Below are 18,219 nucleotides of genomic sequence, written 5' to 3' on the forward strand. Positions count from 1 at the left end.
TAAGGACAATTTCCATTCCATTATCCAAGTCATTCATGAAAATATTAAATAGTACCAGACCCAGGACAGACCGCTGTGGAACCTCAATAGATACATTCTCCCCGTTTGACAGCAAAACACAGATGATTACTCTTTGAGTACGGTCTTTCAACATTTTGCAACCCCCTTACAGTAATTTCATTTAGACCATATTTTCCTCATTTGCTTATGTCATGTGGGACTATGTCAAAAGTCTACTAAAATTAAGATATTGCACATGTACAGCTTCCCCAATCCATTAGGCCAGTAACCCTGTCAAAGAAGGAAATGAAGCTAGTTTAGCATGATTTGTTCTTGACAAATCCATGCTGGCTATTACTTAATACCCTATTGTCCTCTAGGTTCTTACAAATTGATTGTTCAATAATTTGTTCCGGTGTCTTTCCAAGTATTAAAGTTAGGCTGACTGGTCTAATATTCCTTGGGTCCTTTTTGTCCCCCTTTTTAAAAATAGATACTATGTTTGCCCTTCTCCAGTCTTTTGGGACCTCACCCATCCTCCATGAGCTCTTGAAGATAATTGCTAACAGTTCTGAGATTGATTCAGCTAGTTCCTTAAGTACACTAGGGTGAATTTCATCAGGACCAGCCATCTTGAGTCCATCTAACTTACCTAAATATTCTTTAATCTGTTCTTTCTCTATTCTGGCTTGTGTTTCTATCCCTCTGTTGTTCATATTAATTGTGTTAGGTATATGGGCACCATTAACCTCTTTAGTGAAGACTGATGCAAAATAGGCATTTAATATCTTAGCATTCTTTTTGTTATCAGTTATTAGCTCTCCTTCCCTCCAGAGTAGTGAACCTACACTTTCCTTCATCTTTCTCTTGCTTCTAATGTTTTTATAAAATCTCTTATTACCTTTTATATTCCTTGCTAGATGTAACATCTTAACCCCAAGTCCCTGCTGCCCCCACGGATCTGAATGAGGGAGAAGCGCATTAGGACAACTCTTTATGTTAAAATGAATTTCTTCAAGGACTGACCCCTTCTAGTGAAGGCTTATGCAAGGGTTTATGGATCTTTATGATAGTTAATGTACAAGAGGCCTCATTGTGCTTTCACCCCAGAAAGGCAGCTCCCTGGAGCACCTCCTGCCAGCTAGTATGTGACCCGTCCACCTCCCAACCTTGGACTCCGTAATTTCTACCACACATTAACCTATAGAGAGTAAGACTTCAAAATTTGAAGACTCCATAGATCGAGAACCTGGACCTGCTCGTTCCTGCGCAACTGCTGTATCCATGCCACCGCCCAAAAGCTCTGGCATAGCAGCAGTTGGCTGGCTGTGAGCCTTGTGGGTTTATGAACCACAGGATGTGCCACATGCAGAGAGCCTGATTGGCGGTGCTCCTGCGGTCCCTGATTGGTCCAGGTGCACTACTTAAGCCTGGAGAGGAAGAAAGTTGTCTGTGCAACTAGGTGGATCCCTAGCCAACTGCTATGACAGACCTAGCTCCTCCCTGTTCCTGGCCCTGCTCCATTTCCTGGCTTCTGACGACAGTACTGACCCTTGGCTCTGATTCCTGGCATCTGACTCCTGCTCCACTCACTAGCCCTGGCTGCCCACACCCTGGCCATTACAATTTTCACAGACCTCCCTAACCTGTCTGTGACCAATGACCCAGTGGGGGTATGGAAGAAGTGGACATCCCATTGGCCAATGAACCCCACGGGGCATTAAATCTACAGGGGATGCTCATTTCCAAGCAGAGAACCATGTTCTGCAGACTTCGGTGATGCAATTCCTGGCAGAGAACCAAGCCCTCCACAAACAGGGCGCCCAGCTAGAAACAGGGAATGCAGCACTCCAAGCCATTTCCCACCAGCTGAACAGGCCCCACCATGCCCTTACGTGAACGTTTTGATGGGCACCGTCAGCAATTGAGGGGATTCCCTACTCAGGGCTATCTACCCTTTGTGCTCGTTCCCTAGACCTATCCCACCGATTGGGCCAAGTTGAGAGTGGTGATCAGCCTATTAACTGTAGAAGCCTTGGACTGAATTTCCCCCTTGCTGAACAAGGTCTCAGACTTGAAATCTCCTCACTGGTGGCTCAACTCTCCTTCTTAGGTAGAGTTGGTTATGGTGGGTTTTATTTTCATTAATGTCATTGTAGAGCAAGGATCGGCAACCTTTGGCATGCAGCCCGTCAGGGAAATCCACTGGCGGCTGGGATGGTTTGCTTACCTGCAGCATCTGCGGGTTCAGCCAACCACAGCTCCCACTAGCCACGGTTCGGGACTCCAGGCCAATGGGGGCTGTGGGAAGCAGCGGCCAGCACATTGCTTGGACCCGAACCTGCGGACGCTGCAGGTAAACAAACTGTCCCAGCCCGCCAGCAGATTTCCCTGCTGGGCCGCATGCCAAAGGTTGCTGATCCCTGGTGTAGAAACTACATATGATGCATCCATATGATAACAAATATGGATTTAAAATCCATTGAGAGCATACAGTACAGATTAAGAATATGTAATTGTACAATCATTGTAATTATGTAATTGTAATTATGCAATCATTTGCAATTAGTCCCCAAGGAGAGGCATTGTGTATAATGTAAAGAACGCTCTATAATGTAAAGAACGCTCATTTTAAAATGTTTGTAATGACAGAAAATGTTTGCAGGGATGCCATTTAGATGCCAAAGGACTGATGAGTAGGCACTGTACTATGGTTTTCAAAAAGTCCGTAACTGATTTATTACCCAATATTTCCTAAGAGCGTTTATGGATTAACCAGTCAACAAAATGCACAGTACAAAGTCTGAATTGTACATGTACACCATAGACCTAACACCATTTTATGCCTTAGGTTATGCAGCGAGTAAACATGCTCGCCTTCCAATTCCAGGGACCTGGATTTAAGTCCTAGCCCTAGGTCACACCTGGAAATGAGTTTGGCAGTGTTATCCCAGTCCCAATGTGGGTGTCTGTGCACATTAAAAAGCCATTTCACAGGTCAGTATGATTGTCAGTCTGTGCTCAGGAGAGGCCTAGGACTGGGTTAGGAATGGGCCTGCAGTTCAGGATGGATCTGCAGAGCTATGTAGGGAAGCTATATTGTGCCTGGCTTAATAATTAGATTTGTTAGTCTGACAACTTTGTGAATATTGAATTCACAAAAACATTATTGTCAGTCACCTGGGAATTGATAACCCTGTTGTGATCTGTATCTATATTTGTACAGTCATGTACCATTTTTCTCCCTCACTTTCTGAGAGAGTCAAAAACAAGATCACTATTATAATTTATTGTCACCTCTTAGAAGGGTTATATGAAAATTTTATTTTATTTTAAGCTGCTTTTAAAAAGCATCACAACCACCTGCTCTCCAAAACCTAGCCGAAATAAAACCAGTAACTTAAAGTCCTAGGGTGCTAGGTAAACCAACAAATGCTAGGTGCACACTACGAGTTAGGGATCTGATTCCCCAGCTTGCGTACACCTACTCACAGTGGCTCGATGAGGGTTAATGTGAGTATAAATAGCAGGGTAGCCGTGGCAGAGCGGGCAGCAGCTGCATGGCTTAGCCATGTCGAGTACAAACCTGCCTCCTACTGGTGAGTACGTAATCAGCATGGGTAAGCCATGCCACCACTGCTGCTGTCCTTGCTACTTCAGCGACACTCCTGTTTATACTCACACTACCTCTCGCTGAGATATCTCTAGTAGGTATATGCGAGCTGGGGAAGCATACCCCTAACTCGTAGTGTAGACTTACCCTAATAATGAGGATAGACAGTATCCCTTCCTCACCTCAGGTTTTTGGTCTTCAGGACAATCAGTGGCATGGCCGCAGATGCTACAGCATGAAAATTATGTTGAATAGACCAGACGAAGAATAGAGAGATGAGGCTTTTGTCGAAAACTTTGAAGAAGATAAATTGCTTACGTTTTAAGCCCTACAATTTTCCAAATTCTTCAAAGTCAGGTGTATGTTTTCTTGATTTAAAATAAAAGAAAATAAATTTATTTGGTGCTAATATCATTTCCAGGTGATAGAAGGAAACTGCAGTGGGGAAGGGGATGAGCTGAGCTAACATCTCAAGGCAGTTCTACACTACTGCTTAAAGTCGATCTAACTTACACAGGCAACCCTGAGCGACACAAGTTACAGCGACCTACGCGCTATAAGGCTCTCCTGCTAGCATAAGAGACACTCTCCCACCAACATAGCTTCCTCCTCTCTCAGGGGGTGGAGTCATTTGCCAATGAGAGAGCTCTCTCCTGTCTGCATAAAGCATCTTCACCAGACGTGCTACAGCGGCACAGCTGCATTGGAGCATGGCAGTTTTAGCACTCAGTGTGTCAGACCACTCCTTTTACTGTACTGACTCTTTTTAAATGAAGTAATAAGCAGCAAACTTGCACATGTTAGCAGGATTCTTTTTGTTCATAAGGGTGTGTGCACAATTGTCATACACTGAAGATATTTTCTAGTACAACTGCATACGGATGTGTAATTTCCACTCATGGGGGTTGGGTGGAGGGAAGTGTGCCAAACATTGGCAGCAAAGTAGGAAGATCAGTAGGAGACAACTGCCAGTGGGTACCTATTCCAAGTAAAAAGTACACCTTGAGGAATTACACAATTATGCTCCTGTGCAATTTTACACGTAAAACATATGACCACGCATTGTCACATAATATTGCATAATATCCTTTAACAGAGAAAGACTGTGCAAAGTGTCAAATCACACTGAGGATCAAGGGAGCATTGATTGATTTTGGCAGAAACTGCCATGCCCAAGGTCCCACGTTGCAAATATACCAGAAAAAAAGAGAGTGAAAGATTTTCCTAGACAGATATCTGAAGATGGCAGAAAACTATTTTGCAAAAAGTGCAATGGACCATCAGAAGAAATTGAAAATTGTAAACCGCCTGGCCAAATCACAGAAGCATTTAAAGAGAAAAACTGCATTACAGGGAGAGTCACAAAAAATGCAGTGTACACTTTCAACATGTTTCAACACAACCATAATGTGAGCTCTTGGATGTTGTCCATGACTAGGTCTTAACTTGTGCCATTGGAAATATATCATTATCTAAAATGGACCGTCCTTTCGTACTTGTTTCTAAACACTCGAGTCAAGAATGGTGGTGGAATTCCAAGAGGTTACCAACTTCAAGATACATATCATACAGATGTCTACAACACTGAGATAAATAAACTTAAGGAAAAAGTGAAGGATAAGTACGTGTTTGCCCGCAAGGGCTGAGGGGGAAGATACCAGCGAAAGGAGGACACTCAGGCCTAAGAATAGTAAACTATGCTTTATTGAAGGAAGGAAGGACTTACGTTCCAATCTGCGCGGGGAGCCCCTAGGATGTGCGGAGGGGCTGCAGGGTATGTTAGCAACAAGAAGAAAGTCAAGGGAAGTGTGGGCCCCTTACTGGATGAGGGAGGCAACCTAGTGACAGAGAATGTGGAAAAAGCTAATGTACTCAATGCTTTTTTTGCCTCTGTCTTCACGAACAAGGTCAGCTCCTAGACTACTGCACTGGGCAGCACAGCATGGGGAGGAGATGACCAGCCCTCTCTGGAGAAAGAAGTGGTTCGGGACTATTTAGAAAAGCTGGACGAGCACAGGTCCATGGGGCCAGATGTGCTGCATCTGAGAGTGCTAAAGGAGTTGGCAGATGTGATTGCAGAGCCATTGGCCATTATCTTTGAATACTCATGGTGATTGTGGGAGGTCCCAGATGACTGGAAAAAGGCTAATGTAGTGCCCATCTTTAAAAAAGGGAAGAAGGAGGATCCTGGGAACTACAGGCCAGTCAGCCTCACCTCAGTCCCTGGAAAAATCATGGAGCAGGTCCTCAAGGAATCAATTCTGAAGCACTTAGAGGAGAGGAAAGTGATCAGGAATAGTCAGCATGGATTCACCAAGGGCAAGTCATGCCTGATTAATCTAATTGCCTTTTTTGACAAGATAACTCTGTGGATGAGGGGAAAGCAGTGGATGTATTGTTCCTTGACTTTAGCAAAGGTTTTGACATGGTCTCCCACAGTATTCTTCCCAGTAAGTTAAAGTAGTATGGGCTGGATGAATGGACTATAAGGTGGATAGAAAGTTGGCTAGATTGTCTGGCTCAATGGGTAGTGATCAGTTGCTCCATGTCTAGTTGGCAGCCGGTATCAAGTGGAGTGCCCCAGGGGTCGGTCCTGGGGCCGGTTTTGTTCAATATCTTCATAAATGATCTGGAGGATGGTGTGGATTGCACCCTCAGCAAGTTTGCAGATAACACTAAACTGGGAGGAGAGGTAGATACGCTGGAAGGTAGGGATAGGATACAGAGGGCCCTAGACAAATTAGAGGATTGGGCCAAAAGAAATCTGATGAGGTTCAACAAAGACAAGTGCAGAGTCCTGCACTTAGGATGGAAGAATCCCATGCACCGTTACAGACCAGGGACCGAATGACTAGGCCGCAGTTCTGCAGAAAAGGACCTAGGGGTTACAGTGGACGAGAAGCTGGACATGAGTCAACAGTGTGCCCTTGTTGCCAAGAAGGCCAATGGCATTTGGGGATGTATAAGTAGGGGCATTGCCAGCAGATCGTTCCCCTCTATTCGACATTGGTGAGGCCTCATCTGGAGTACTGTGTCCAGTCTGGGGCCCCACGCTACAAGAATGATGTGGAAAAACTGGAAGGAGTCCAGCGGAGGGCAACAAAAATGATTAGGGGACTGGAACACATGACTAATGAGGAGAGGCTGAGGGAACTGGGATTGTTTAGTCTTCAGAAGAGAAGAATGAGGGGGGATTTGATAGCTGCTTTCAACTACCTGAAAGGGGGTTCCAAAGAGGATGGATCTAGACTGTTCTCGGTGGTAGCTGATGACAGAACAAGGAGTAATGGTTTCAAGTTGCAGTGAGGGAGGTTTAGGTTGGATATTAGGAAAAACTTTTTCACTGGGAGGGTGGTGAAACACTGGAATTCTTTACCTAGGGAGGTCCTTCCTTAGAAGTTTTTAAGGTCAGGCTTGACAAAGCCCTGGCTGGGATGATTTAGTTGGGGATTGGTCCTGCTTTGAGCAGGGGCTTGGACTAGATGACCTCCTGAGGTCCCTTCCAACCCTGATATTCTATGATTCTATGATTCTAAGGGTACATCTACACTGGAATAGAAGACCTACAGCATGGCCGTGACTGGGCTTGCAAGACTCAGGCTGCAGGGCTAAACATTGCTGTGTAGGCGTTTGGGCTCGGGCTGGAGCCCAGGCTGTGGGATCCTCCTCCCCTCATGGGGTCTTAGGTCTCGGGCTTCAACTGAAGCCTGAATGTCTACATAGCAATTTTACAGCCCCGCAGCCCAAACCCCGCAAACCTTTCTCAGCTGACCCTGGCCAGGGGTATTTAATTGTGTAGACATACCCTTAGCCTTTCCTCTGCATTTCACCCCTGGCTAATTTAGGTGTCTCTCTGCTCAGCTTGCTGGCTTCTGAGGATCCCTTCCTTAGGCACCTAATGCTCGCCATGCACTCTATGGGAAGAGAGAGAGCCTAACTGAGGATTGAGAATTCTACTGGGCGGCAGGGTGCCTCAGGTTGCAACACTCAGTATTACAGTGCCCGAGTAGCTCCATGATTCAGAGCGCAGGTCTGTAGCTCTGTTGTTGGATCACAGCCATTTTTCAGAAATCCAAGTAGTTTTAGCTACTAGTGTGTTTCAGATAAATGCATCTAACTCAGGAATAATTTAATGACGTTTCTTTTTGTTTGTTTAATCAAACATAACTGAAGACCGTAGAAACACACCAAGAGCTTCCCAATCCAGAGCCAGTTCAGGGCTTCTCTAAACCACACCAGGCTGCCTATAGCCCCAGGAGAGGAACCATTCTGGAACCAAACCAGGGATTGCCAGAACATAGTGACATTCCATTCATCCATGCCTGCCCCCAGCCCCTTGCTCTGGAAGCCAGGAGGGGAAGTGCCATAGTGCTGTCATATTTACACTTTGCCACTTGCAGAGTTCCTTACACAAGGAGAATCTGGAGGATGCTGGTTAAACTTGCTATCTGACTGCTTTGTGCTTCTAGAGTGGTTCAAAGAAGCTCTATTATCAGGGGCAATCAGAGACAGTACGTTTTGTGTTTGTTTGTTTGTTTTTTAATCTGGAAAATGCAAAGAAACACGTCTGAAATGGTCACATTTAGAAAGCTCGCAATTTTTTTACAATCCTTTTCTTCAAACTTAGACTCTTAACTGTCAATATGGCTACTAAGCAAGCAAAAGCTGGAATTCAGGCCCATACGTGGTTCTGAGTTGTGAGTGTAAATGTTCTGAATAAATTGGCTTGCTGCCCGCTATAGCCATCATAAAAACAGATGATACAGAATTCTGAGAGTTCCCTAGCATGGAAAATGTAATATAAAACAACTGTGTGGTGTTATACAGCATGTTAAGTACCAGCTGACAGCAGTCCACTCTTTGGGTAGATGTGGTAATCAGCACTGTCACCTGCCGCACAGTAGCTCACTTTCTACAATTGTATTGGCTAAAATATTGGAAATAGAACTAGTGACCTCTGATGATCTTAATTGCTCCAGATTGGGGACATCATAGCTAACACACTACTTTACTGAAGAAATTCATAGGTATTTTCCTTAGACTCTCTGAATCTCTTTTCTACTTCATGAGTCACCCCTCTCTTCCCACAACTGTAGTCAACCCTATAAATCCAGGAAAGCTTCTGGGTCCTTTCCCTCTCTCCTGTTGACTGTGTGTTCTAAAGAGATGCTTCACCATAGTGAATGATATTTAACCAAATGTAAAGACTGACTCTCCAAAGGGTATTTCCAACATGAGAAATGCCATAGCAAAGACCTTGCGGTGATTTTTGATAGAATTATCATAGTTTGAATTTGGTATTTTCCTTACATTTATAGGCCCATAATCAATGAGAACATCAAAGATCAAGATTTTAGCACAAATGTTAAATGGAAAATAATTGTATCAGCACTCGCCCCGTTATAAGCTTCTCTGTTACATCAGATAAAAAACTGAAGAGTTTCAGCACACCTACTGAAGTAAATGCAAGCTATTAACATGTAGTACCACATACCAGATGAATAAGAGTTAGTTATATAGATCATCATTCTATGCCAAATATGCCAACCATGGTGTTTTTGTCTGGCCTGATTGGTGTATCCAAATTCTGATATTAACACTGAAGTTTACATGGTAATAATATAAGTGCTAGCATTAAGTATTTGTTATTTTAGTAGATGAGATGAGCAAGGACAGGGTGGAAGCAAAGGTCACAAGGTAGAGGAAATTGAGAGGTGCTGAAAGGAAGGAAAACCAGATGGATGAAAGGGAGAGACATGCAAAAGTAAGAGGAACAGAAACTGAGAAAGGAAGATTTGGATGGAAGAAATACATAGTGCAGAGGAATAGCAGTGGTCCTAAAGACTAAATTATTTGCTTACTGAATGGTGCTGAATGCAGCAATAAGGTACTGAATAAATATTAGAGGTGGTCTAAATTTTTCCATCAAAGCTTTTTTTTAAATAGAAAATTGAGTTTTCAACTAAATTACTATTTTTCCCCAGAAAGCTTCTGCTTTCTGTGAAAAATGTTGCATTTTCATTAAAAAAAACAAACAAACCCCGAAACTGAACATTGGGGTTTTAAAGTTATTGGTTTTTCAACAAAAATTTTCCACAGGAAAAATAAGTCATTTTTCCAACCAATCTTAATTAATAATAACTAAAACTTTTGTTAATATTTAAAAGTCACATTCTACCCCAATCACCCACTGATATTAGTTGGAGATCTGCTGTGGATCAAGAGTAGTATGTTTTTCTAAATGTATATTCTGACCCAGGAAAATTAATTAAATATGAAATTCAACCCTCTCCACAAATGAGTTTAATATCCTAGGCTATGCACTGTTCAAAATTGTGGACAGGTGTTTTAGTTCAGAGACATGAGTGTGTAATGGCATTCAGCCACTTTATGGCTTGCATAAAATTGTTTAATCATAATACCTAACACTTACATCTTCAGTCTGTTGACCTCATTAATCTTCAGAGGTAAGTACACATTTTTATACCATTTTCTGGATACAGGAAACTGAGACACAGTAGTCTAGTGACTTCCCAAGACCTCCCAAAAAGTCAGCTGGAGAACTAGGACTGGCATTTAGGTGTTCCCAGGCCCCAGTGTTATGCTTAGTGCATAATAATTGCCAATGTGATATAACTTGACATATGAAGAGAACACCACGATATTTAACAAGTTGTAATGGTGGAAGCTGCAAATCACAAAATATGTGTGCAAACTGCAGAGCAGCATAGTAGTAGGTTTAGGCAAGCAGGGAGTTAGCATTTCTACAGAGAGTCTTCCTCTGAAGGAATAAACATAAATCATTAAAAATATGATTAAACTCCGTGTCTGTAAATGCTGGCATGGATTACAACATCTTAAAACAACCTGTCTGCCAATCTCCTTGGAATATGAGACTTCTTTGGAAATTGGTGCAGTATCGCCCTGCCTGCTCTGCTTCTAAGAGATTTTGTCAAGACAAACAGGTCCAATCTGTGTGGCTTAGGTTTGTCATGAGTTGCCACCGAGCTTAGCATCTGTGAATGTAGTGGTGTTGCAGCCCTCATTTTGGAAGGCTGATAATTTTATCAGTGTCAAGGAAACCATATATTTTTTAAAAAAACACACAGGGTAGGGATCTGAGTTTGTGCATGTGAGTGAAAAAGAGCAAGAATGAGCTTTTGGTCCCGTCTACCTTGACAGGGTAACTTTTGTAATTTGACATTCTAGTGGTACCTATACAAATAAACGTAAAGCTTGCCTTTGCATCTGTGCATCATGTTGTGCCATTTGCAACATACAATTACAAGACACTAATATTCCAGTGCCACTTAGAATTTCCACTGGTTTACCCCTCACTGTTATAAAGTATCAGGGGGTAGCCGTGTTAGTCTACAACCACAAAATCAACGAGGAGTCCGGTGGCACCTAAAGAGTAACAGATTTATCTGGGGGCATAAGCGTTCATGGGTAAAAAACCCACTTCTTCAGATGCATCATTATTAGATGCTGGGCATGGCTATCTAACATGTCAGCTGTGCAACATATTTCTGAGGTTTCCGTTAAGATATCTTCAAATTATCATTGCTTCCTACAGAAGTGGTTGTCCTTCAGTCTATCAAATCAAAGGGTAACGTGAATGCCATTACACTGTATTCCAGCATGTATGACTAATGGTGCAAATGTAATTTAAACTGCCCGTACAAGATGACATTTTACTCAAGCACAAAACATTCACTAGTTGCTAATTGCAACTAGCAGGTTCTCTGGATGCTGATGTTTTTAATTAGAGCTTATACTCTGGGCAATTTCTCCTGATTAAACAAAATATTTTGTTGTTAAAAAAAGACAGGCAGTGTCCTCTAGTGGAGAGGAGCTACTCTAGCAGCAGCTTGAAAATGTCCAGAACATTGCTAATTGGAGAAATATAGTACTTAAAATAAGTATTGTCTCTGCTGATGGGATTTGCCAATTTGAAATTAATACATTTTGTTGAAGGCACTTCCTCACATTCTGGCCTGTTAGAAAGTGTGCTGAATAACATGGATTGTTCCCATTTTAGATCGCAAAAAGTTTTTGATCAATTTCAAAGTGCCTCATACTGAACCCAGTTGGTTAGAGCTGACCATGCATCTTTATCACAAGAAGCTGAAGAAGCATTTAGTGCAATTTATTCTTGCTTTTACAGAAGGTAAGCAAGAACATATTCATCTTCAGAACTAAAGACGAGGCAGACAAATACAGTTGATGTTTGCTGCTTTGTAGGTGTTCTCTTAAATTTTTTTATTTTATTCTTCTTTGAACATAAAGAAAAGACTTGTACTGAAAGGCACAAAACATTCGTGTAGCATTATTATTTGAACTGGAGACAGCAGACCCATGTTCCCTGGATGTACTGTTATTGATGAGACACCAGGGAAGCAGGGAGTTCGGGGGGCGGGGGTCAGGCTGGAAGAAACTCAGCCACATGGACAGAGCAATGCTTAGGGTTTTATAAAGTTCTTTTTGTTCAACTTAATCTGCATTCAGCCTCACTCTTTGCCATTGAAACAATTCAGTTTTTTTTCTCTTTTGTCTGCCCTTTCTAGAGTCTATTTGCTGCTCGTGTAGCAGTCTCACTTTGATAATTCTCATCTCGCATTTTGGGCCCTTTCCAGTGGAGCACACAGAGTAAAACCATTACTGAGGACCCACATGGAGACAGCTATTATCTTGAGATTTCATGACATGCTGCAGCAAAACAGAGAGAGAGAGAGAGAGAGGTGGATGCCCTTGTTAGCAAATTTAAACATGGATTTCAACTCTTTAAAACAGTAATAATCCTGCATTGACAAGAAAATTAAAGATGGCAGCATTCAAAGTAACCGTAACATGCCCACTCATTGTCAGATGTGCACTGTTATCAATCCAGTCTTAGTAGTTGTGCAAAGCTTTACAAAAATTATCATTTACGAAGGTAATTGCTTCAGGGTAACCGTGAATGGCCTAGAATTACCACCTCTGAGGTTGTTTTCTACATTGGCTAAAGGGAAAGCATCTTCTAGAGTTAGTTTATTTACTTAGATTTGCAAACATGCTCCTCTAATAATCAATTATGCTTAACAAAAATTTTTAAAAATACCAATTATTAAAGCCAAAAGTCCATAAAGACCATTCTACGCTCCTGACAAACTGTTCCCCATCCTCTTTCTCCAAATTCCTACTCCTACAGAAAAAAAAACAACAACCCTGTAGCATGCCATGAAGATGATTAAATTTGGTAGAGGAGCAACCATGGAGGGGGCAATGGGTGAGATATATCCTTACAACATTGTTTACTATCCTCTTGATATCCTCCTCAGTGAGGCTGCAGGATCCCCACTCCATCCCCCAACTGTCACCAATTTTATAGTATGTCCGCCCCTATGAAATTCAGATTCTGGCAGGGCAAAGGGAGGAAAATAGACTATATGAGAATCAAGGACCCCTCAGTGAAATTGTCCAACTGACAGTTTCCCACCCCTTCTAATTAGCTGTTAGTGCAAGGGAATAAGCAAGGTCTTTAGCTGTGGTAACTGCTCACAAGGATCCTGCTAATCACCTTTCCAATGGATTTATTTTGAAGCTCAGCTATAATAGAAAGAATAGATGAATTTACAGCTGAACACCTGATATATTAATGGCCCTTGTTCAACAGCAGTAATCTGCACAGTATTACTAAGGGACAGTACATCCTTCCTCGTTTATTTTCCATATGTAAATATATCATGTTGAATAGGAACTTTAAATTCTGTGTCTAAAAGCATACTTAAATATTTTATGCATCGGGAAAAAAAATCCCTCACAATTTAGTCAGGGAAAAGCCTCAGTCTTTTAAACTTTTTCTTTTCTAATGCATTTTTATCTTAACAAAATACAGTGTTTAATGTCTGTGGGTTGATATTTATTTAATATGCACTACTACATGGCTTAGAGCCCAATGAGTACAAAAATCAGTTCAGCAGGTTTCTGCTAGCTGTAGGAGCTCAGCACCCCTGTGGATCCTAACCTTGATGCTTCAGGAGTAAATTGGCTAGCAGCCAAACTACCTTAGGCTGTGATCTTCTCAGATCTAATAAACTAAAAAGTATTGGACTGGGGTTGTACTTAGTAGGAAAGCGCCAGGAAAAGCCCAAGGTGCTGGAGTGATGGTGATTCAGTAGGTAGCCCTCTCCATTTTAAGACAAAGTTGGGTAATGCCATAGTGGTACTTATTATCTGCTAAAGAAAACATATTTTGGATTAGACAAACAACTGAGGTGCCTTCTTACCACTTGAGAGCAATAAAAATCCAGTGGCTGTATGTGAATGAGTAGGAGGCACTCTCTTGTCACAATTACCACACAAATGTTTTTATCATAATTGTATTGTCAGGGATTACCCTGGTTTTACTCCATCTCTGTCTTTCCCCTTGCCAAAACTTCCTGCCAAAGCTCTGCTAGGACAATTTTGGGGCAGCTGGTCCTCTCTGACCCTCTGTTGGGACTGATAGTCAACAGTTACTTTTACCTTGTACTTCCTCGAAATTGAAATCAGGTACATAAAGTACTCTTAGAGAAAGCAAAAGTCTATTTCCTAGAAAACTAAACAAAGTCAAGGTTAGTGACATGGAACAAGAAATGTGACAACTGAGGTATCCTGCAGAAAATAAAAGGTCATTTGTATGAACCTGCTTCAGAATTGCTGTGAAAAGCTACGTGTGATGCCTAAACTCATCAAGAAAGTTTAATTACAAAGATATAGCCTGAAAGCTTACCAAGTTGTACTCTGTATTTGACCTACATTAGCTGAGCTTCTAATTCAACTCTCAACTCATTCCACTCAAATTATTTTGGGATTTGGAAAATCTAAACCCCTTGCCTGCTGCAGAGCTGTGTTCCATGGGGTCGCCCTGAGATTACCAAAATTCCTCCATTATTCAGGAATTCCATGTCTTGCTTTCTGGTTATTAGATTAACCTTCTCCTCTTCCCTGTGCCAACTATTTGGACACTCATGCCGACTTGGTACTCATTTTTAGCAATACTACCCATGACAACATATGTCAGGGAATTTCTCTGCATATGGTTAGGAGGATATGGTCTGTGACGCATACTGTTGCTACCTTGCACTGAGTGAAGGTAAGCTTTCACAGAATGACCAATGATAATCCACTTGCGAAACAGCTGAAGGAAGGTTATAAGTGACTCTTGCCTTTAAAAATGTAAACATTCATTGCAAGGTTTTATGCTTTGTAGGTCTGTGAATAGGTCAGCAGGGGTGGAAGCCAGATGTTTTCCTGGAAAACTGCAAATAAATTCCAATAAATAAGACTCTTATTAAATAATTATCCATCTGGCTATCATACAGTTGTGATACAGAGGCCCACTGGTGGTTGACTATTCTGTCAGAAACTCTTAACAAGCCTGATAAACTCACTACAACTAACACATTGCTGTCATGATATTCACCTATAAAGAATGTTGTGTGAGGTATCAAATTAAAGCCAGTAACACTCTGGTCATTGCTATCATTGTGAAATGTGTGTATTAACTGCTATATGAGGAATTATGGATACTTACTGATATTAAGCTTTAAACACCAAACACAGATAGAATCAAGTTTCCTTCCAGACAGGAGGGAGCATAGTTATCTCCCCACCTCTAATGTAAACTTAGCGTTGTGAGTCAAGTTCAATAGGAGTTACATTTGCGAGTAAAGTGAACAGAAAAAACAAATTAACGGGGGATGTGAAAATAGCATGGTGATGGCACACTGGCGACCCAGTGATAGGGGGAGGAGGATCTTATCTAGTGCACTTCAAAGTACACTTCAAAAGGATCCATTTCAAAGGTTGATAGACTATAAGAAGGAAAAAGAACCCCTTTGTTATCTACCAGTGAGGGAGCAAAAAGGACTGTGCTTTTTGCATTCATTAAAGTTGGATCCTGGCCCGTGGGGCTGGTCATACTGAGAGTTTGCTTTAGGTGATAAACTTATCTTAGACAGGTTTAAGCCTGCTAAAATGATTAGTCTATTGTTTCATTTGTAACCATTGCTGTTTCCATTATTCTTACACTATACTCACTTAAATCTGTGACTCTCCCTTCTTAGTTAATAAACTTATTCCCTTTTTACTATACATTCATATAAGTGTCACTTTGGAGACAGCAAACTTGGCAATTTCTGTGAGTGTCCAGGCTGGATATTACAGGGGAATGCATTTCAAGGGCCCTTGGGATTGGGGTGCGCCTAAAGTGAACCTGCAAGCTAAAGTACAGGTTAGAAAAGTTTCTGAGAAGATTGTCAGGTGGCTAAGGACTGGAGTGACAGGGAGCTGATACCTAGTTTAATACCAGCAAATCTCTCTCACTGTGGCAGGTGGGTAACAAAGGTGATACATAATCCTGGGTGCCCCCCAAAAGCATCACAACAGTATCCTGCAGTTGTTTCCAAAGGAAAATGGAAATAAGTTGTGCAAACGTTTGTTCATTTCATGTGTTCTCTAAGGACCAGATCCTCTCCACCAACTCACATTGAGTAATACCTTACTCTGCAAGTAGGCCCACTGATTTCATCTCTATTTGTAGCTCCATTACAGACACTGTGGTAGTCTGCTAGTCTTTAGAGACCCAAGACTAAAAATTGAAAATGTACATTGAAGATAAGTTTGGTGATCTTGATTTAGGGCCAGTCCCAAAGAATCATAATATTCCCTTCATGCAAGAAAGACCAAGCCCTTACTCCTGAAACCACCACATAATTCTAGATAAATAGTCACTACCAGGGAAAAGAGCACACAATCGTTCAGAAGAGTTGACACAGGTTAAGACCAAGGTGCCTTTACAGAGGTAAATGGGAACAATGAACACTGTACCTTTGTGCAGTATGTCTAACTGTAGCCAGTGTTATCAATTAGTCACTTTCACATGAACAGTATATATGTGAAGTATCGCTTTCTCTGTGTGCAAAATTAAAACAAACTGAATTAATGCAATGTAAGGTTGCACAATCAAATCAAAGCAAGTCAAATCAGAAACAGTACACATTAAGGTTCTTGCAGTAACATTAAATTAGTAACATTGCACGTTGTATTCCTGTTTTCCTTGTGTGGATTTCTGTTCATATTTTAAAATATGGCTCACAAAATGTGGAATAAGTACACAAATATATTATTCATTACACTTGACGTTCACGACTCAGTGAAGTGGCTGGGGTTGGGAATGTGAATCATATCTTTGGCTTCCACATAATGATTGCCTACTGACAGTTCTCTGCAGGGATAACGGAACAGGGAACAAGCACCTCTGCTTTTAATGGCTGTATCTTGGCAGTAGAAATAGCAATGAGGCCATCGGGGACTGTTACAGTAACTGCTGTAAACTCAAGCAAATACGGATTTGATTGAAAATATATTTTTTTCATAACCTGTACCTTTTTTTAATAGAAAAACATGGAAATAGACCAGATGTTTAGTCTATTTTTGTGTTAGGTAAATCAGCACACTAGCAAGTTCTTACGGACTTGATCCTGCATTCCTGTAAACCCAAACTCTCAGTGAAAGAATGCAAGATTGGGCCCTATTTCTGTATAATTTGTTTCTTCTTTTTGTTTCCAGAGAATTTGTTAAACATTGGTTGGAAATTAAACTACAACTAACTATATGTGCAAATCAATGATTTTTGCGGATTGATATAAGAGTTCAAAGGGTTTCTTGCAGCTGATTCAAAAATTAAATATTTTTGCAAATTTTGAAATAAGATATTCTCTTTAATTCTCTGTAACAGGCAATTCTGCTAACCTAACCTGCCGAGCTTTCTTTGGATACAGTGGAGATGTCAGTCCTTTAATTTATTGGATGAAAGGAGAGAAGTTTATTGAAGATTTGGATGAAAATCGGGTCTGGGAAAGTGATATTAGGTAAAAAGCAACATTTTTGTTCTCTCAATCAAGATTAAAACTGTATTTGTTTTTATAGTGAATAGTACTGTGTAAAAGTAACAAATAGATTTTATTACTAACATGAGTATGAAAAGGCTGTGGGCCTGATTCTCTTCTGTTACACCTATTTCATGTCAGTGTAACTCTATTGACTTCAGTGATATTACACCAGCGTGAAGCTGTGGAGTAGATTATTTTTGGAAAGGGGAACAGAGAAAGTGGAGGCGCTGGCAGGATTCTCATCTTAGTTTTAGCACCATAAAATCAGAATAAATGACACAGGAATGCAGTGATGTAACAGATTATAATCCATACCATGGCTTCATCAAGTAACAGAAAACATTTGCAGTATTGAACACTGAAAGGTTATTGAGAAGATCTCAAGGGACATAAATATGTCAAGAAACAGGGCTCACAAATAAATACTTTTTAAAGCGATGGAGCATAAAATGTTGTGTCAAAAACTGGCCTTTGTTTCCAAATATTATTGTTCCTGTTATATGTGAAAGGAATTACATTCAATTATTATAGAAGAACTAAACCTCAAGAATGTTGCTTGTCTTCCAATGCCATGGTTTTCTTTCATATGGTCTACTTCTACCTGCTGAATACTTAGATACTGTGCAGCTGGGGAGGAATATCATATTCTTATGTTGCTTCTAAAAGTACTGCTGTAATCTGAGATTGTCT

At 41.2% G+C, this 18,219-nt stretch overlaps 1 protein-coding gene across 4 annotated transcripts in view; it reads left to right on the top strand.

Moving 5' to 3' along the window:
- IL1RAPL1 (interleukin 1 receptor accessory protein like 1) overlaps positions 1–18,219 on the top strand; it is a 1,123,909-nt gene that overhangs the window by 1,058,855 nt on the left and 46,835 nt on the right. For all 4 annotated transcript variants that reach the window (XM_084649011.1, XM_084649010.1, XM_084649013.1 and 1 more), the window contains one exon: positions 17,376–17,508. In XM_084649011.1, the coding sequence (XP_084505137.1) occupies positions 17,376–17,508 (133 nt within the window). The remainder of the gene's footprint in view (positions 1–17,375; positions 17,509–18,219) is intronic.

Source organism: Lepidochelys olivacea (assembly GCF_965140295.1).
Source record: "Lepidochelys olivacea isolate rLepOli2 genome assembly, chromosome: 1".
Taxonomy (NCBI): Eukaryota; Metazoa; Chordata; order Testudines; family Cheloniidae; genus Lepidochelys; species Lepidochelys olivacea.